This window comes from Histoplasma capsulatum, genomic scaffold (assembly GCF_000149585.1).
Source record: "Histoplasma capsulatum NAm1 scaffold_12 genomic scaffold, whole genome shotgun sequence".
In the NCBI taxonomy this organism is placed as follows: Eukaryota; Fungi; Ascomycota; class Eurotiomycetes; order Onygenales; family Ajellomycetaceae; genus Histoplasma; species Histoplasma mississippiense.
Window position 1 is genome coordinate 239879 of NW_001813971.1, and position 20736 is coordinate 260614.

Consider the following 20736-nt stretch of genomic DNA (forward strand, 5'->3'; position numbering starts at 1 on the left):
CATATCCCCACCCAGCTTTAAATTTCTCCCTCGTCCTCGCTTGGTTTGGCTGTTTGTCAATGGTTTTCTCCTTTCTCTTCTAAATTACACAGTTCTCCCGTTACTGGCCCAAGCTCCTTTTCCATTACCCATTTTGCGCCTTCAGTCCGGGCAGCATTCTACACACCCGTTGGAATCAAGCAGAGAGACGCCGTTTCATTCCAGGCGGCGAGCTCTCCCTTTCCCTTTCCTTGATATAAACATGACGTCTATCGCTTCTCTCCTCAACCCGGAGCCTGAATCGAGAGAGAGATATCCCCAACAGCTCCCCACGCCGTCCCCCAGCCGCTTTGCAAGAGAGTACCGCCAGTCCCCCCCTCCAAGGCAGAAAAAACAGAAGATATCCAAAGATGCCGCCGTCTTCACTCGGGGTAGAACGCGAGGAGAGTTGAGGTATCCTCCTTGCGAGTATCAGAATCAAGAACTTGCTGAAGCGCATAGAGAATTTCAGATCCATCCTATGGGCCATATCACGGAGTATCCAAGGCATATTCCATACAATAGCGAGAAGAAGTCGTTTTTAGAGAAGACAGGGCGGGAGAGTTTCGAAGGTACAAATGCTGTCCCGTGAATTTTACGCCTAAACTGTTTTCGTTTTAACTCTGGAGGTATATTTATAGTGTTTCAGTATACGTTCAAGGTTCCTGGAGACGAGAAGACGTACACCGTTATGTGGGACTACAATATCGGCCTCGTTCGAACTACCTCTTTATTCCGATGTAACAACTATTCCAAAGTATGTTCCTTCTTCTTGAAGGAGATTTTTGCCCCTACATGACTATTGACCCATTTCTCAGACAGCCCCGGCGAAAATGCTAAATGCAAATCCTGGTCTCCGCGAAATCTGTCACAGCATTACAGGGGGTGCGCTAGCGGCTCAAGGTTAGGCTCCATTTAATACTATTAGAACTCCCCAATTCTGATGATTACCAGGGTATTGGATGCCATTCGAGGCCGCCAAGGCAGTTGCAGCTACTTTCTGTTGGAAGATTCGCTACGCGTTGACACCTCTTTTCGGCGTCGACTTTCTATCTATCTGCATACCTCCGGACGACCCGCGGTTTGGCAGGTGGGTGATCGACCAGTCCATCGTGTGCGACGCTACAAATTCAGCTAGGCATTACCGGCTCCTTGAAGGACTTTCAGGCAAAAGTACGAACCAGCGGCGGAGTCCTGATAAACCTTATCCACGCTTGAATTCTAACGCAGCTGGATGGAGTAGGAAGGAACTACGGCCTAAACCTTCTCCCTTAGTGGGAGTAAGTTTTGGGGAAAATGGGGATAGGGAATATACCGCTGGCACTGGCGCTGGTGGTGCATACTGCCTCTCACCGTCCAAAACACGGGAGAGCTTCTGCGCTCCGGCAAGTACACCACGTACTACGGGAACGGATCAGTGCCGGATACCTTCTCCTCGGGAAATACTCTCTTCCCTGAATAACCGGCGGAACAAGGCTACAACGCCAGAAGACATCCTGGATACGGACGTTGACATGGAGACGGAGTCGGAATTGGGTGATTCGGCAGAAAGCACGCCCACGGAGCAGGGATTTCAAGGAGGCTCGTATCGGGATACGGATAACGAGATCAATTGTGATAACGATGCCAACGATGACGTTGAGGCCGAAGTCACCCCTGATCGTGGGCGTGGGGGTGAACGCGAAGCTTCACTGCCTAAGACCACCTACAATAAGAGGCACGAAGTTGACCGCGCTAAACGGCGTAGCTCGCCTTTACCCCTTACAAACGACGCAAGAGCTGCGTATATGCTTATGCGACTGCATATGCAGGATGTGGTGGGTGTGGATGAGAAGAAGAGGAGACGGGCTTCAGCGTAGAAAGGAAATGGAACGACGGCATTCTAATGTGGCTTGCTGGTGTGTTTGTTTGTAGGGGGTGATGTGTTCTCCTTCGAAAACTTTGGCCGACTGTCGATTGTCTTATTGATCCATTCTGGCGTTTAGAGCAGGTGATCGGACAGGGGAGTTGGCTATATCGACTGCGACATACGTGTGCGCAGTAGCAGGCGGTGGTTGGTTTGTTTTTTGATCTCCTTTCCCGCCAGCATCTTGGAAAACTGTCTCTTTTCACTGCTTCCGCAGAGGTATTGGTCAAGTTACCGGGGGGGCATTATGTGTATTCGATTGTGGGGGTGTTGATTGAGCCAATTAGTTTCTCGTTTTTCGTTGTCATTTTTCTTTCTCATTGCTATTTTCCCTTTCCCTTTCACCACCTTACTCTCGTTTTCTATTTCCTATATCCAATTGTGCTATGACGTGATACCTCGCGATGTGCATCCACTCGTTTATTTCTTACTTGATACTCGATTTATTTCCCAGTATTTAGACCATCATATGGAGGGGATGGCGGCCCCTATCAGAAAACGGAATCAATTACACCCACTCTCACACAACATTCTCTTAAGTAAAGAACAAAATATACTCCACAACTTGTCTCAATCGCCGTGTTGGAGGCCGTGAAGTACGGTACAATAATTACATACAACTGACCACACGGGCATAATATTGTCTTGTCAAGTGCATATTGGGATGTGGATTCGCAGGGAGGTGGGAACATGCAGTTGAGACATCTATGGATCCGTACCTGCGGAGCCGTGAAATCCGGTATGATGTGGAGAACGGGGGAGTGTGTCGAACATGCAATGCAAGTAAATATGCATCTGCCGCTGATGGCTTTATATGCATGCTAGATAATTTAGTGAACCATACGTCATTCCAATGCAGCGAGAGTGTTTAGTCTCTGGCAGCATAGCAGAGAGGCAGAGAACAGAGAACGGAGAGGGGGAGCAGATGTGGGAATCAAGGAGAGAAGATATCGATAGTTATGGCCATGAAACAATGAAAATACAACAAGGAACTTAATTTTTTTTATCGGTGATACATTTACATTCTCATTCTGATACGGTACTTTAGACTCATCATAAGCATTCTCAAGCTCATAGTATACAATCAACAATTCAGTTTGCTCAAGCATCACAACATCGATAGCAATCAAAAAGTAGTAAACCGGAATATACTAGAGAGAGAGAGAGAGAGAGAGAGAGAGAGAGGCCGATTTCGAATTTGAAGCCTTAAAAAGTCTCCCAGGCCAAGAATAGCAGAGCAAGCTGTTAGCCATACTCATCAATTCACTCCGTCAAAATCAGATATCGCAATCTCGAGCACATGCATAACACACGACGACCTCTCTTGATATGAAATAGAGACAAGAAATCCGTCACGCAAACCCATACCGCCAAGTTGGCAATCTTTTACCTCCTTTCCTTATTCTGAAAGAGTTTCTCCCCACTGTTAAATTCTGTCGTCCAGAAAATCCACACCATATATCTCCATTGTCACAAACCGGCGCGGATAGAAACCATAGGCATTCAAGGGCTTGCTAAATCGGAATGAAAAGAAAGAAATAAAGAAAAACAACCATTCAACCACGCTTTCGAGACACTGAATTCTTCTTCTTCCACCGGTTTGGGTGTACACGGGTGTGACATCGAAACAGCAGTTTATACACCCTTGAATCGATGGAGAGAAGAAAAGACAGACCGGGCGCGCAGGGGAGGCGCAGCAATTCTGTCAGGTAACCCAGAACAAAAAAACACACACTCACAAGCAGGCGGGAGCAAACAAACAAGTAAGATAGGTGGCAACAAACATGTCAGCTGCCCGTATAGTTAGAAAAACTAGTTTGCCTAGAAGAATTAAATGGTGTTCTAGCAGCTTGACAATGGTACAGATCAAAGAAATTATATAGAAAAAGGGAAAGATAAAGAGAATAGAATCACGGGTAAGGAATCCAGTGCGAGCAAAAACTAGCCATGAAGGAGCTGGGATGATAAGGCGAGATACAGTGACTTTTGTAGGGAAATAAAGGGAATGGATACAGGTAAAAAAAAAACGAAAAGAAAAAACAAGTGGGGAAATAATTGCGTTGAAACAAAGATATATCAGTGGAAGTGCAAAAGAAGATATGATAAACAGGGGATAAAAAAACCATACAAGTAGTTCCCTCATGCCCCTGCCCTGCCCGGATTTGCTTTCAACTCACATTTTGACCATGCCCAATCAAACAAGATCACTTACTTTCAGGGCAAAAGGAAATGAAAGGAAACAAAATGAAGCAGAGAAATGAGCAGATTCTCCTCCACATCATCCTGAAAGGAGTGTATTAAAGTAATAATAATAATAAAATCCTCGGAGATTTGTTGCTGACTGGTTGGCTGCAGGCGGGAAACAGGGAGCAGAAATAGAAGAATGAAGTTGTTCACAATTGGTGAACCTACCAGATCATCAAGGAAGAATAGGGTGGAAAGAGAAGAGAGGGGTTGTGAAACAAGTAGTGGTCATTCACAAATTATCCCAAACTCAGGGAAATAGTTCGTTTGCTATGGACACAAAAGAAGAAGAAAAGAAGAAAAAACAGAAGAAAAAGAGGTTGATGGGAAACAACAATAGAAATAATTTTTGAAAAAGAAAAAAAAAAAAAAAAAAAAAAAAAATTTGTATGAAAAAGCAGCTTCTTTTTAGTATCATGAACGTAACAACTCACTCGCGACAGTGAAAATTAAAAAAGAAAAAAGAAAAATTTTCGAGAGAGAACAGCAACCAGTCAATTTCTCATTTGATCTCCTTTCCGGTCTGACGCTTTAGTATTATTATTATTATTGTTGTTGTTATTATTTAATGCCTAATTCGCAGGCTGTGCCATGATATGGCAATCAGCAAGGACGAAAAAGGCTCGATTCTCTGGTATGTATTGTGAAATTTATGCCAGAAGCGGCTCGTCTAATTTCGGCTCCGCCCCGGCTTCCGGTGTCGTTTCCTCGCCAAGCAGGATATCATCTTTCGGTGCTGTGGGAAAGTCTGTCTGTGTGATGGCGGGCTCAGTAGCGTCATGCTCAGCACTGGTGGCTTTCGCAACAGGTTTAGCTATGGGGTCAACGGCGGGCTCTTTGGCAGATTTAAGCCCGGACTGGGCCTGTGAGCTTGCTGGGGTAACTTGTTCGACGGGAGGGAGAGAGCGGGCGGAGCCCATATATTCGTTAGCCTTTGCACGGTAGTCGCCCACGTACTGCTTGACGATATGGGTGGCATGGGCTGTTTGCTGGCCCGCCATCTCCTTCACTTGGGTGGCTTGGGAGTTGACGATTTGTTGGATCTGGTCGATCTGGGAATCAATGAGTTCTTTGTTGTTGACGTAGATTAGGGGTCCCAGGTATGCGACAGAAACGAGGATGAGGGACAGCCCCCAGGTAGGGAGGAAGCGGACAAGCCAGTACGAGGTCAACGCAGCAGAGAATGCCTGATTGCGAAGGAATATACGGGTTAGATCGATTGGTATGTATTAGTAGTTGGGGTAGAAGGAGCTTACGGCAAGAGTATAGGTGAGATTCTCCGCAAAGAGGATGCGCTGGATCTCAATGAGAAAGAAGTCCATCAATTGTTCTAGATCCTCTAGGATGCTCTCTACTGTGTCTTTAGGAATTGTGTAGTATTTGCGAGGGCGGGAGGAGCTGGCTAGGCCGCGAGACAAGAGGACTTTTCCGGCGATTTCGAGGGCAATGGTGACTGGATATCAAAAAAGTATAGGTCAGACGACAATCTGTGAAGTAACGGGATTGAAAACTCGGGTGGTTATCTCACATCCAAGAGCCAGATACGAAAACTTGAAGAGCCATCGTAACAAGGGGAGGTATCGGGCTGCAACAATAAGACTGACAATCGAGACGAACGAGAGGGCGGTAGTTCGAGGGCGCTCCCACTGGGATATGATATCAGCTGTTTTGAAACGGCTAGACTTGATTCTTTATGTTTCAAATGCGAACGTAATGAGGATTGGGGAAACTAACGCTTAACAAGCTGTAGATGTGGGAATGATAGTCTGCGGGAAGCTCGGAATTAGCACGGCCATGGGCGGTGGACTAATAATACAAAACTTGTAAAACAGCATGCACTTGGCACATACGAGTCAAAGGTTGCCCGGTAGCAGCGGTAGCAGTGGTCCCATTGGTTTTACCCTTCGTGCTTCCTATGTGGTGGAATAAATCTATATATAATCATAGATAGATTAGTATGACTCTTTCTATCTTCCTCCCAATCTGTCCAGAGGCTCCTATTGTCCGCACCTTTGTCAGAATACATTTTTTCCGTATTGCAGAGCATCGATCTCGGTCCCTACGCAGAGTTTGTGAGGACGGCTTGTTCTGGTATCCCGGTAAGGGTGAACTGGAGCGAGAGGGGATTGACTGGGAAATGCAAAACACCACAATGTCAATATTCATGTCTTGTTGCTTGGGGGCAGAGCACACCATGGGGGGGAATAAGCAAAATAGACATACCTTACTATACTGTCCATGAAGCGGTTCTGCTGGCTGGGGAATCAGATGTAGGGTACGTAGGGCGCAGGGATTTACCTGGATGAGGGCCTCTGCCCGACTGTGTAGATTCCTTCGCCATGGGGACGAACCGGAAATGTGTTCGATGTAGATGGAGGATGAGCAACAAGCAGCTGAAGTGTGTGGATGAAACAGCAGACGGACACTAGAGGCTATGGGGAAGAGGAAGAAGAAGAAGAAGAAGAAGAAGAAGAAGAAGAAGAAGAAGAAGAAGAAGAAGAAGAAGAAGAAGAAGAAGAAGAAGACGTAGAGACAACAACTGGAGATAGACGTATGGAGTGTGTATGGAGTTGTATGGAGTTGGGTGTGTGCTTTGGTGTGGTGGAAGGAGGAAGAAATAGATGCCCGATGTCAGATGTCAGTTTCAGGTTTTTCGGAGAAAAAAAGTTGGGAGCCTTGAGCTTCGCTTGGACCTCGCGACAGCACAATAAATAAATAAAACCGGGTGCTTCCAGAGACAAACTGACATGTAGTAGCAATTATTATAAGTGGAAATCAGCCAGACAAACCACCTCTACACCCATTCCCTATCCCTTCCGCCCCTTTCCTCGTGCCGCCCGACTATCACGCGGTGTTTTTGTATCAGGGGTTGGCAGCAGACGACACTCTGGCATGTGAGAGTTGACATTGAACTCGTCATGATATACCAGAAAATAAATATATAAATAAAATAAATAAAATAAAATAAATAAAATGAAAAATGAAAATAGAATTTAACAAACACTATTCACTATTTTATCATTAACCTCTCTTCAATCAGGAATCTGTATAGCTGTTACTCAAACTCCAGTTTACCCGACCAACCTTCAATATATATATATATATATATATATGCATGTAAGGGCGAAAACCGAGACGGAGAAAAACGGGGACATCAGCTTACACAAAATCCAAAAACCGAGTTGCGCCTCTTATCATCACCCTCAAATATCAACGGAAGAAAAATAAAATGAAAAAGCTCAAATTAACTAGTAGCTACGAGGCAGATCCAGCACATTCTCACTGACATAGTTCATAATCATCTCCTGATCAAATCATCAGTTCTTCGGTCCCCACATCCAAAGCAGAGTTACCATGATGATTGTCAGGAAAGGAGGGAAAGATACTCACCCGACTAACAGGCGCAATCCGCGGCACAAAGCATTCCCTCAGATACCGCTCTACGTTATACTCCTGCGCATATCCCATCCCACCATGCGCAAGCACCTGAAAAGGAATTCATTAGCAACCATAGAAGAAAAGGGGGGAAAAAAAAAAAATTGACCCAACTTACCGCTCTCTCACACGCCGTAAACGCGGCCTCCGCCGCCAGATACTTGGCCGAGTTACACGCAACCCCAACTGCCTTCTGCGTAATAGACTTATCAGTCTTGGCGGCATCATATAGATTCGTGGCATGGTATGTGGCTAGCTTTGCTGCTTCAAGATTCATGTAGGCGTCTGCGAGCGGGTGGGCGATGGCCTGGTTCTGGCCGATGGGCCGGCCGAAGACGATGCGCTCCTTGGCGTACTTGGCCGCCTTTTCGAGGGCGACGTAGCCTAATCCCAGTGCTTCGCCGGCAAGGAGGCAGCGTTCGGCGTTCATGCCGTGGAGGACCTAGGGGGTTGGTTAGCTAATATAATGACGGACGACACTGACTTAACTTTTGCTCGTTATTCCCTATTGAATATGCGGGGGAAGAAGCTTACGATTTTAAAACCGTCGCCCTCGCGACCAATGAGGGAATCCGCAGGGATACGGTAATTGTCGAAGAAGACCTCGTTCGCGTCAACGGCTCGGCCGCCCATCTTCTTAATCTTGCGCAGCTCCAAGCCCGGCGCATCCTTGTCGAAGTCGATGAAGAAGAGCGACAAGCCCTCTGATGGTTTCTTCACTTCCTCGAGTGGGGTGGTGCGAGCGAGCAGGACCATTCGCCTGGCGACTTGGGCAGAGGATATCCAACTTGAGAGACACAGTTAGTTTCCTTTTCTGCCGACTGTGTTTGGGGGGAGATATTTTTGTAACTGGAACAACGGGTTAGTGATTTACATTTTTTGTCCAGATACCCTATACGAATCGCCGTCCCTAATCGCCTCTGTGCGGAGTTTCAACGTCTCGAGCCCCGTGTTTGGTTCCGTGCTGGTTTTGTAATATTTTTTTTTTTTTTTTTTTTTTTGGTCAGACCACAATCCGAGATGCCACATTATCAGGCTCGGACTTGTCCGACTTACACTCCAAAACAAACTCTGTAATCCCCAGCGATTAACCTAGGCAACATCTGCTGCCTTTGCTCTTCCGTCGCGAACTTGGCAACGGGCTAGATTATGTGCGAATATTGCTTAGCATTACCAGCTGGGTCACATATCGGCATATGGCATGAATACCTGAGTAGCGTAAACATTGGCGTGAATCGACTGCGCACCAGCAAGACCGGCACCGCTCCTATTTGTACCGGGTTAGCATTCCTATTTCGAAACAGGTCAAAATGAATCGCAGGAGAACGCACTGCGCAATCGTCTGTAACATCATCGTCGCTTCTGAGATGCCCAGGCCAGCTCCTCCCAGCTCCTCGGGAAGAGCGATTCCTATCCAGCCATCTTTAGCCAATGCCGCGTGCAGCTCATGGGGGTATTGGCCCGATTCATCGTGCTCCGCCCAGTATTCCTATGAAATATTTGGTCAATAATCCAATTCCGCCCCGTCCATGTGTTCGAAATCTAAATGTCCGGTAATCCATGACACGCAAGAAAGAGAAAACTACACACGTCAGGAAAGTTCGAACAAATCTTCTCTATGGCATCTCGGACCATCAGCTGGTTTTGCGAAAAGCAGCTAAGATCCATTAGTTTACTGGATGGGGAGGCGGAGAAAGATCGCGACTGTAGCCATTGTTGGGCCGCGGCGATTCTTGGCACGCGGGCTTGGCGACTGGCGGAGCTCAGGAGGGAGCGGCGGAGGAGGCGCGGGATCATCGTGATTGACGAGCTCAAGATCGATTCTCGTTTATCAGAAGATAGAGATGTGGATATCCAGTGGGTCGGACAATTGGTGTCTGCAGGGGTTTGTTGTTCACCTCTATTCCTGACGTTGAGTATGTTCAGTACATAATCCTTCAACGGAATGTGAATGTAGATAACATGAAATAAAATTTAATATCCAGAAACGTCGTGATTCAGTTCACACTTTGAAACTCAAAACATTGAGTTCGGCAAGGTTCCGAGATCCCTTCCGGTTACCAGCTTTGGCGGCGGTGGTTGCTCCAGTGAGGCCGAGCAGCTGGTGGAAGAGTTGCTGGCCCCAAGTCTGCCAATTTCAAGCCACTTTCTGAGGTGGCAACAGCACCTGGAGGCCGCACCTCGAGGGGTCATCTTGAATATCTCGACATCCATAGATTGATAGAATACCCAAGGTCTGGTCAGATTTAACCCCCCGTCGCACTTGGTCATGTGATGTCGCGGCTGCCAAGGCAAGCTGGCTACTTAGTCATCCATGGCTTGTTTGGGCGGCTTTCCCTGTTTGGCGACAAGTTCGACGGTGAGCGATTTGAGCGATTCATCTCCAACCATCAACACACAACAATACCACACACCACGACCCCAATGTGTCCTCAATGTCACTGCAGTTAGTGCTAGACTGCGAGATATTGGCAAGAGGTCCACTCACCTAACTGAGGCCTATTTCCATCTCCTTATTTGTTACGTCGACGCGTCGCCTCGCGTTGTGTTTACTTCACAACCATGGCCTCTGCAAGCACAACGAAGGCGCAGAGGGCCGTGGGCTCGACCGCCTGGATCGCGGCTGAGAGAGAGAATATCCAGTTACTGATAAACCAGGAGATGGAAGAAATCGACTATCCTGTGCAGAATGAGATGGATTGGCTGAATCAGCATATGGCTGAAATCTTTAGTAGGAACCAATTGTACGACCAACCACCTAATCCCCCTTTCATCTGTCTTGATTTATTGCGGACACACAAGGGAATGGGGTAGCGTGGTACTAATGCATACGATAGTAATGTAACTGAGATCTTCAAGACGCCGGGAAAGTTAAGAGGGAAGACTCCAAGAACTGCCAGGAAACATAAGACCCCACAAGAGGCTCGGGTTGTAAGTGCATTGCAATATTATTCTGTGGCCTGGTTTTCTTCGTCATGAGTGGTTGATTGCTTCATAGTAATGCGCGACTGTTGACACTTTCTAGCCCTTGGGCGACATATTCTCGGCACAACAGAATGTGCGAAACAGCCCTGCGCCGCCTAATCGATTCCACCAGGATATCGCCAAATTGGCTCCGAAGTCGTCCCCAAAAGAGCAACCAAAATACTCGTCCCCAGTTCAATACCACCAAACGAAACAACCAATTTATAATACTGACTCTGGATACCATGGCATGCCCGATGAGGATGATGAAATGGATCTTGTATACTCGGAACCGCACAAGGACCCGGAGCCGGGATCAAAATCGGTCCCAGAACCAGAACGACAAGCAGGATCGGAGCAGGAGTCAGAAGAAGAGCCGGAACAACATCCACAGTCAAATCCGAACCTTGAAGCGCATCAGGTACTCGAGCCGGAATCAGAGCCCGAATCACACCATCAGCGTGGGCCCGAACCTGTTGAAACAGATACCCAACCACTTGAAGACTCAACCATTGTTATTCCTCGCGATCGGAATGACCTCAGCCCGTCTGTTGATCGACGCACAACCGATGCTTCGTTCCACTCCGCAAGAGAAGTCGCCCCAAGTAAGGAGAGCACGGTGGAACCCATGGATATTGACGATTACAAATCCACCCCCACTGCTGCCCCTAAACAGGCCTCCAGTTTGCATAATGAGTCACCTCAAGAACCGGTTCATCTCCCTGGAAGTTTTGACACCACATCGTTTGAAAAAGTTAGTACGGCTGAAGTAGAAACTCATGAACATGATACCACTTTCGATCATCATTTTGACGACATTGGATCGCCTTCGGATGGCTCAACTCCTGACCGCCCTCCCATCCGTAAAAGTAGCTTGAGCTTTGCCTCTCTACCAGCTCGGGAGCCAATAACAACAAAACGAAGCATGGGGGGCCATAGGATGTCGAGAACCAGTCATATTGACCCTTCCAAATCAATCCAGGGTGGTTATTATGGACGACAAACTGGAGGCGCAAGAATAACCCAAATTTTACCGGAAGGACACGCCGAACAAGAAAATGTTGAGGAAAATACGAAGTCTGCTGAAGATCGCGCTCCTGCTCCTCTACATGAGGACTCAGAGCTTACAACGAAGGGTGCAAATATTTACAATAAATCATCTACGCAGCTGCTCCACGAGAAAATCAATATGCTTGGTAAATCTCAGCCATCGAGGAGTACCAAGTCAATCCCAGCGCCAGCACCCAATACTGCTTCCCACATTCAATATCCCGAGTTGTTGTCGCAAGTCGAGCCTGTTGTCGATAAACCAAGGAGGCCATCCCTGGTTACGACACAAACTTACGATAGCCGAACAGCGCCAACTCGGTCGCCGCAACAGTTCCAGCCTTCCCACTTTATGAGAGACGCGACCCCTGAGAGGCCCCCACACCTTCGCCGAGCTGCAGCTCAAGAAGTTAGTATGTCTAGGATTATGCACAGCCGATCGCCAGAGAAGCGTTCCCCTGCGGCCAAGCCGTTTGGTGCCACTGGTGCTTTTCATTCGAAGTCGGCGTCAACCTCGATAATTACAAGCCCTAGGGTGAACACTGTAGGTCATCAGAGAACCACATCTAATCGTGAAACTGTTACGCCAGTTTCCTCCCCAAGAAGGGATGATGGCCCTCTGAGTGCCTCCAAATCTAGACTACAGTCGATCATGAAAACTGCCAAAGGGTTATTTACCAGTACGGGCAGTGTATCTACAGCGGCAAAAATGGAAGCTTTGACTTCATCACCTACACGTTCCCATACGGGCCTCTACCCGAATCTTCAAGAAATGTTCTCCCAAGAACCTCAACCTCCTGCAACTCAGAGCCCTTCGTTACAGGAAGGACGACGAACTAGGAGTTCGACAGAGAGGGAGGAAAAACGAAAAGAGAAAGAGCGCCAGGAGGCACAACGAATGGAGGAACAATTGCGGAAAACTCGAGAACAAGAAACGCAAGGGCCGGCCATGATAAATTCCGCACAAGAGCGCCGTCCACCACCCAAATCAATTGGAATACCGGCTGCCCCAGAATCACTTGCAACGAGGTCTAGTCCCAGAAGACCACCAACGCAACAATCTGTACGTGAACCGGAACAAAGCCGGGAAGCGGGGAACAAATTTACTGTTCCTGCGAAGCAACATCCTCAACCCAAGCAAAATGAGAACCGTCGTCCTGTAAGACCTACGAGGGAAATCCAGAAGCCAAAGCCTCAGCCGGTGTCTATCCGCGTTGGAACTCTTTCACAACGCATCCCGTTGTCCAGTTCCTCACTTTCGTCCAGTGTCCAAGAACCGGCGCCGAACCCGACTCCAGCAGCTAAAGCTCCCGCACCAGCCGTGAATAAAAAGGGAAGCAAGTTGTCAATACAGACGAATACATCTACTAGTAGTTTCAAGAGCGCCACCTCTACCACGAGTTTGAGATCGAAGGCCGCACAGGCGGCGGAGAAAAAGAAAGAGGTAAATAACTTGTACATTTTTTATTAACGGCCAATGCTAACTGAAATTTTCAGGAGCAACGTGAGGCCCAACGGAAGCTGGAACAGCGTCGAGAAGCAGAACGGAAGCGCGTAGCTCATCAGGAAGAAGCGCGCCGACAAGAGCAGGCCAGTCGTGCTGAGGCTGAACGACGAGAACGGGAGCGATCGGTAACGGACGACCCCAAGAAACTTGCCCATAAGCAAGCGATAGAAAAGAGACGGTTGGAGAATGCACGGAAATTAGAACAACAGCGCAGCCAACAGCCAACGCCTGTTAATGACCTAGTGAGCTTGATAATCCCTGTTCTTTTCCTAAATTACTTAATTCCTAACCTGTAGGGAGTTCCAGGGTTCAATTCTTCACCAAGAGAAGATTGCTTTGCAAGGATCTCAGCGCAATGACCTACCATCCACCAGACCTTCGAGGCTGAATAGTACACAAGAACAAGCTCGTACTATCAATTATCCACCGCCAAACCCCGCCAAACCCCCAAAGAGGGCTCTCGAGGATGAAAGTTCAGGACGTCCGGTTACTGGGAAAGTAGGAGCAGCTATTCACCAGGTGGATGGCAAACGTCGGAAGACGGAGGATGAAATTGCTTCCGCTGAGCCGCCCGTTCGATCAACGATGGCACCTCCAATCCGCCAGTCCAACGTTCGCAAGGTATGTCGTATGTATCCCCAAATGTTGAAATGCTCTAACTTCAGACAGGAGCCTCCTAAACAGCAAACTTACAACCACGGCTATTCGACAATGCAGCCCCCGCCAGTCCCCCACCAAGCTGGCCCATCGATTTTCAAGAACCCTCCAGCCCCACGCCATTTCCAGCCTGCACCTCCCATGCAATCGCAGCAGCATCGGAACGGCCACCCGTTGGAGATGTCAAAATTTGCCAACGGTAAAATTCCCTTCGCCGACAACGCCAACCCGCCCCATCCCTCCACTCATAAAACCCCTGCGCAAGGCTCGCAGAAAGTCCTCAAATCCTCCCCTGCCTACCCGAACGGTGATAGCATAAAGCTCCCCGAAATCCTCACAGACAGCGAGGATGAGGACTCGGATACTGAACCCTATAACGTTCCCGATTGGGCCAAGCCTGAAAACCTCAATAACATCCTCATTAACCAGGAAGGCAAGGATGGGGAGCAAGTATTCGGCCCCTCCGCTCCGTTGCACATGGAGGAGATATTTAAGGATAACAAGGATCGATTTAAGCGTTTCCGGGATCGGACTAGTAGTGCCAATTGGGCTGGGCCGGACGGATTGACGCAGGATGAGATCAAGTGGGATTTAGCGGAGAGGGAACGGTTGAAGAGGAATGGCGGATGGACGTTTGGCCCTTAGCAACGGGCAGCGATGCAAAAATCAAATGAAAACTGGAAAAATTCAAACATATCTCTAGATTCATAAGTAGTTGTAAGAATGATATAAGTTACTCAGTAGAGAACTTTAGAAGAAATAGATTCAGATATTTCACTCATTTCATTGAAACTTTCCTCATCAATAAGATTTAGTACTTGACTTAACTCAGTGATAAAACTTAGTATCATTTTATATCATACATTTCAACTCTTGAAAAAGAGTGATGCTTTTGATGATGAGTTTCTACTGACATCTTAATTGCTTCAACTTAGATCTCTTAGACATTCTGCTAGTCGTATAACTGCAGTGGTTATATGATTCACATTCACTTCTTTTATTTACAGAATGCTCAAAGTAGCTAGAGAAACAATAACAATAGCAATCAGATTTAAGTATCAATATATAGTGTATATGATATTATTAAAATATACTGCTTATATATAACTATGTGTTAGAGATATTATCTCATATCAAGAATCTTGTAATGTCTTGCTATTTGAAATCTGAGCACTGCCCTGCTGAATCTCAGCACTGCCTCTCATTTGATCAAGCATTCTCTTCCTTATAAATACTGCCTAGCTATCATGTAATTATCAGAGTAATCATAGTCAATTCAATTATCTATCGATATTCAGAATGTGGGTCAATATTCGGACATTATCCTGTTCCAACAACATGAAAGTTAATTTAGATATGATTTTTGATATAATTAAATGATTTTTAAATCTAATTGTGATTATATTTACTTCTATGATGATGTGGGGAATGGCTCACTGCCTTATGAATTACATTCAAGTTTTATAAAATACCGATAAAGCAGTTATCAATAATGTAAAATATATTACTAGTTAGATTAGAAAACTAGTATGTAGAATAAGAAGATAGACGGTATATTCTAACTAGATATCATCAGATTTGTATATAAATTGTGCCTGTTCAAAATGGGGTCCGCTGGTGGCACTCTCTTTCCTCGAAGCACCAAATTTTTTTACTTTTCCAAAAACATACCCTCATAGAATATCGCTTCGGAAATGGAGTCGGCGTGGATACCGCGCATTCTGAAGCGCAACTATTGCTGGCCACACCCGATAAGGTCACCGATTTCTACAATAACTCCTCCTGCGCCCGCTGTGCCAAGCAGAATTTCATTACGATTCTGGGCCATTGTTCACAAAGCTGTATTTGCTTTCTCCAAATATTATTGCTCCTGGTTTGGTATACCATTCAGCAATATTGCCGAATTGCCCTTTGGGCTCCTCATGAAGTGGACAGATTGAACATCTCTGGAGGAAGTAGCAGCAATGCAAATGGCTCGTGCTGCCGGAATGCCTGTTCCCAAGTTCCTGAACTGTGGAAAGCATATCGGGCGGGGATCCATCGAATCGTTGTTTTCTCAATTCTGATGACAAGGCTGCCGGGCATAAGTCTTATCAACTCAGGGGATCCATTTGATCCAGACATTGAGGGCCCGTGGATTCATGAGCTGAAACTGTGCCTGGATTCGATGCGTCAATGGCGCATATCACCCCCTTATGACCAAAACTGTATCTGTTCTGTGTTTGGAACTGCCATTCGGAGGAGCACTCGAGTTCCAAACCACACCATGGGCCCATTCCCTAGCGAAAAGGAGTTCACACAATATCTTCTCTCAATAGCTTCCGATCACGGTTTTCAGTCAAGAGTTGAGTATGATGAAGTATGGGTTCGTGCAGAGCGAATCGATCAACGGCCGCATCGAGTTACCTTCATTCAAGGAGATTTTAGAGCACACAATATCCTAGTTGATGATGATGGGCATTTGTCAGGTTTCCTTGACTGGGGAGTCGGTGGGTTGGTGCCCTGAGTATTGGGAGTTTACAACAGCAATGAGATTTGGACGGTTACACTTGGTGGTATCAAGTTTGTATGTGGATGGGAGATGACCAATTTCTTGAAGAATTGGATGCTGATATCGCGGTAAATCTGTTGACTGTCGATTTCATATATATGAATGTAAGAAGGAAGGCTGAGTGTAGTATATTACGGGGTGAATTTTGTTCATCTGGGAGGTTAGATTATTACAGTGACTGCTGCCTCTCCAGTTAGATATCCATTTACTCACTCTCGTCCTCAGTTTGCTGTTTCGACTTTTCCTTGTACGAGTTCTGGCTATCAATACCTCCTGGATCTTAACTAATGACGGGAATTCCTGTGAATTATGTAGATTTGCCCCCCCCCCCCCCCCCCCCCCCCCCAAAAAAAAAAAAAAAAAAAAAAAAAAATACAGTCAGGAAAGGTATTGTGTCACAGATATCGTTTGGCATGGGTATCAGCCATATATATATAAATATATAAATATATGTGGAACTATAAATTTAATAATTCCGAAAATTTCTATATCTATTTAAATAAATTCATAGTAATGAATACTTTTAAATTAGTAGGTATAGTATTGCGGCATCACGGACGAACCCATCCTGTCAACAAAAACCCTTCCAGGGCCTGGCGTCGAGCAAGTAACATAGGGGTCATCCCTGGCGACTGGCATCCTGACAAGTTTCAGTAAATCTCAGCCTAAACTTCCGGTAACTGTCCTTTTTCAATCAAGGGATTAAAAATCTGCTCATGTCAAGCACTACCCTAGAGCCCTTTGTACAGCACATGCGTCCGCGCCCTGGACTTTTGTCGTAGGTGCTAGACACAGACACTCCCTTAACCATACACCATAATAGCTGGCAGTTCTATAGATATACCAGATAGAGATGCCATGTCACAGAGGGCATGATGCCTTCAGCTGCCTTTTGAATGTGTGGGTGGCTACTCCATAGTGTTAGGGCCTGGATGGGCTTGACCCTGCGTCAACCAAACGCCATAGCACGAAGCCTGTAACTATTGCCCTAGATACTGAATATCAAAAGTAAAAATTGAATTGCTTATTCTAACTCCCATAATTACATGATGAACAGGTAGTATTTACAAGAAAGATCATGCTTGATTATACGGGTGAGATAGAGCTGAAAATCAGTGGGGCATTGCTTAGTTTCATATAATGAGACATTCTAGGTTCCAAGTTGTAATAGAATCCAAATCCTTGATCTTACATTAAATTATTTATAGTTAAAACACACTATTCCACTACCCGGGGCATGGGGCAATCTGTAACTCAGCTCAACTTGGAGAGAATGCTATTCTGATTAGAAGTCTGTATTCTGGAAGTCTGTATTCTGGATACGAGTACCAATGCTAAATAGCAGAACCAGATATGTAGAACGTAGATAAGATAAACGCTGCAGTATTTTCCTTGGTGTCGTTCAAAAATACTGGTGTCTTGGGTTCTGGGCCAAGTATAAAACCCATCGGTAAATGAGGCTGACTTCTCCCACCACACCGACAGCGTACTAACCATGGCGCGTAGACGCTGGGATTTCTCAAACACAGGCCAGAGGCCAGAACGGAGCATCTCATTGTGGTCATTAGTACCTGACGGCAGAATCATGACCATACAGTTAATCATGCTCCGGTGTCGTGTTTCTCCCACAGACGATAATGTGCTTCCACGCTTTTGTCACAACCCTACTCGCTTTGATGGGTGTGGAACTGGAAACGTTGAGCGAACATTCAAAGAAGCTTCATGATCCCTGCAGGCAGGGGAGGCTGGTCAATCTCAAGTCTCCAGGAGCCCGATGCCCCTCTTACCAAGGGCAATTTGGTCCGCAATATGTCTACGCCGCGTATATGCCGGTACCGACTATGAATGCCAACGATGCAATGAACCAGACCCTGCTTCGGCCCCTCCCTCCAGTATATAATAAATATTAAACTACCTTGCCCACCTGGACGAACTGTTTCCCGGCACAGTTATTTCAGACGCTTGTTTGTCCTTCACATTCGGAGGTGCGCCTCCATTCGTGGATTCTGTGCGGGGGCTGATAAAAGGAAGCTGGATAACTGCCACCGCCGCAAGATCATCCATCAGCTATGACATCGTACAAACACCTTATCGACTCCAGTTCGCCTCCAACGCCCGGGGACAGCAGCCTCGAGCTGTCTGCCATCAACACACACCTAAGCCCAGAGCATGGCTCGCGAGCGTTTTTTCCTCGCTCACTTGAAGGAACAAATCCAGTATCGAGACAGAATGCGGTGACACTCAGCAAAGCACCAGGCTATTTGGTTTTAAGCTCGATATGGGACTGTTGTTTGGCCATTCTTCCTGTAACTTTCATCGGTTCGTGCTGTCTAGTGGTTTGATTTTGGAAATGCTATATATAAAAAAAAGCTTTTGTTTTGTGCTTCTTTTCTTCTCGTCTTTCTTCTTTCTTCTTTCTTCTTCTGACAGTGAGAAATAGTCATTGCCATCTTAGCGGCTTCGCTGGAAGGGGACCTGAGGAGCAAACGTGGCGATCAAATCCAGGAGGTCACGACATTGATTCCCACAATTTTCCCAATTACTTTCGCAGCCCTGGTCGGCTATTTCTTTCGAATATATGGCACTTTTAGGGCCGAGAGAGGAATCAGGCTAGGGGTATGACATGTCTACATTTGTTCCTTCGATTTAACATATTCTTACGTCCTTTCCCCAATAGACGCTGGAACAACTCGTTGGAAGCTACTCCTTCTTTTCTGCCTTTGAGAGGCAGATGTTACTGAGGGATTTTGGTTTTGTTGGGTTGGTGATTATGGCTGTCTGGGCGCTCTCCCCCATTGGGGGCCAGGCCGGATTGCGCCTCCTGAGCACTTCATTACAGGACGCTCCCTATAATGCCACTAACTGGTATCTCTCTCCTCTCTCGTTTCGCGATACCTCGTTGCAGGGCACTAGTGCTATGCAAACTTCCGGAGATCTAATTACTTCCGTCTACGTATCGTCGCTGATGGGCTCTGAAACCACTTCTGGAACAGGCATGGACCTTTGGGGCAGTGTCAAAATCCCAAATATAAATTCGCTAAAGCCAGGCGCGAACAATAGCGATTGGCGCACGGTAGACTGGAATTCTACTGTAGAATTCACATCCCTCCTAGGCCTGCCCGTCGGCAGGCCCATGTCGGAGGGTAACATGACCTTCACCGTAACATCACATCACTTCGACGTCCAGTGCCTCAACAACATCCTCGCAGAAAAGAAAGATCTTTCCGCCCTGTCATATAATATGGTCAACGAGAGCAGCGGGCCTGGACACTCAATGCTCGTTCATCTGGCCGATGAACTTCCAGCAATGACCGACGAAGTTGGCGGTGACATATCCTTGCGCGCCAAATTCATGTTCGGATCCAGAACCACACTACGCGATAGTACGACATGGGGACTGGCGAACTGCACGCTCGGCAACCTGGCCGTCGACTCCCGTGTCGAATGTAAATCCGAGTCGTGCCGCGTGGTGGCCATGCGGCCGTCGCAGCGAGTCGAGAATCTCATAAGCCTCACCAACTTCGTAAACTTCACCCTAAATTTCCTCCCCACGGCAACCGACCGCGATAAATCGACAAACTACCTCTATTCTGCCACACTCACCGAGCGCTGGATGAACGACACCGCCCTCCTCTTCCGCGGCGGCCGAATCGACATGGACCTGTGGAAGCTGGATCCCAAAGTTCTCTCTGCCCGCCTGGAAACAGCGTTGAACACCTTCTGGGAAGCCGGTTTCGCTACCAAATACCGCGGAACATCCCTGCCAAAGGACCCAGCCGCGTACGAAGCAATGGGAAACTGTTCCTCCGAGGTGTCTCCATTGTACTGCTTTGTACCCGTTCCAGCCAGTGGCGTCAGGCACATTGGCGAGGTGTACAAGTGCGACCGCGCATGGTTCACCGTGTTTCTTATAATCTGTCTCGTGCTGCAGGTTCTGGCGCTGGCCAGCGTGGTTCTGAAACGAATGACCCTCGCGCCGGACATCCTGGGCTTTGTTTCGTCGTACACGCGGGATAATCCGCATGCGCCGGTGTCTGCGGGCTCGTCCCATGATGGGCTGGTGCGGACGCGCATGCTGAAGGATTTACGGGTCATGCTGGGTGATGTGCGGTCTGCTGAACATGTGGGGCATATTTCCTTTGTGGCGCAGGGGGATGCGCCGATTGGGAGGTTGAAGAAGGGGAGAAAATATATTTGAGGGCTGGTTTTTTGGTTTTCTTTTGTATGCATAAAAACAGTCGAAGGTGCATTTTATGATTCCCAACGCGCGTCCCCTTCCCCACCCCCTTTTTTTTTTCCCCTACGTTGAGTTCGATATCTATATACCCTTGGAGTAAGGTTCTCTTTCTTTCTTGTCAGCTCTCGCAAGAAGTTATCTCTGAGCATATTGGTCTGTAATCCGCGGGG

General features: G+C 47.1%; 6 protein-coding genes across 6 annotated transcripts; 4 read left to right on the top strand and 2 right to left on the bottom strand.

The window, feature by feature from the left end:
* Positions 1 to 241: 241 nt before the first annotated feature.
* HCAG_08645 (predicted protein) lies at positions 242 to 1877 on the top strand (the record flags this gene model as incomplete). The annotated part of the gene is made up of 4 exons (XM_001536274.1): positions 242 to 590; positions 660 to 775; positions 837 to 921; positions 973 to 1877. The coding sequence occupies 4 exons, from the start codon at positions 242 to 244 to the stop codon at positions 1875 to 1877; spliced, it is 1455 nt and encodes a 484-aa protein (XP_001536324.1).
* A 2941-nt stretch (positions 1878 to 4818) lies between these two features.
* HCAG_08646 (conserved hypothetical protein) lies at positions 4819 to 6194 on the bottom strand (the record flags this gene model as incomplete). Its single annotated transcript, XM_001536275.1, has 5 exons — positions 4819 to 5355; positions 5425 to 5621; positions 5697 to 5831; positions 6019 to 6099; positions 6179 to 6194. 5 exons carry the CDS (start codon positions 6192 to 6194, stop codon positions 4819 to 4821), a joined length of 966 nt encoding a protein of 321 aa, XP_001536325.1.
* Positions 6195 to 7416: 1222 nt separating this feature from the next.
* Positions 7417 to 9400, bottom strand: HCAG_08647 (hypothetical protein; the record flags this gene model as incomplete). The annotated part of the gene is made up of 9 exons (XM_001536276.1): positions 7417 to 7473; positions 7559 to 7654; positions 7722 to 8045; positions 8138 to 8390; positions 8502 to 8567; positions 8660 to 8745; positions 8813 to 8870; positions 8935 to 9092; positions 9194 to 9400. 9 exons carry the CDS (start codon positions 9398 to 9400, stop codon positions 7417 to 7419), a joined length of 1305 nt encoding a protein of 434 aa, XP_001536326.1.
* Positions 9401 to 10165: 765 nt separating this feature from the next.
* HCAG_08648 (predicted protein) lies at positions 10166 to 14423 on the top strand (the record flags this gene model as incomplete). Its single annotated transcript, XM_001536277.1, has 6 exons — positions 10166 to 10347; positions 10441 to 10534; positions 10629 to 13058; positions 13112 to 13363; positions 13428 to 13742; positions 13806 to 14423. The coding sequence occupies 6 exons, from the start codon at positions 10166 to 10168 to the stop codon at positions 14421 to 14423; spliced, it is 3891 nt and encodes a 1296-aa protein (XP_001536327.1).
* Positions 14424 to 15077: 654 nt separating this feature from the next.
* HCAG_08649 (predicted protein) lies at positions 15078 to 16945 on the top strand (the record flags this gene model as incomplete). Its single annotated transcript, XM_001536278.1, has 6 exons — positions 15078 to 15122; positions 15314 to 15329; positions 15458 to 16267; positions 16342 to 16433; positions 16708 to 16716; positions 16871 to 16945. 6 exons carry the CDS (start codon positions 15078 to 15080, stop codon positions 16943 to 16945), a joined length of 1047 nt encoding a protein of 348 aa, XP_001536328.1.
* Positions 16946 to 18398: 1453 nt separating this feature from the next.
* On the top strand, positions 18399 to 20527 carry HCAG_08650 (predicted protein; the record flags this gene model as incomplete). The annotated part of the gene is made up of 3 exons (XM_001536279.1): positions 18399 to 18648; positions 18770 to 18945; positions 19007 to 20527. 3 exons carry the CDS (start codon positions 18399 to 18401, stop codon positions 20525 to 20527), a joined length of 1947 nt encoding a protein of 648 aa, XP_001536329.1.
* Positions 20528 to 20736: the final 209 nt, after the last annotated feature.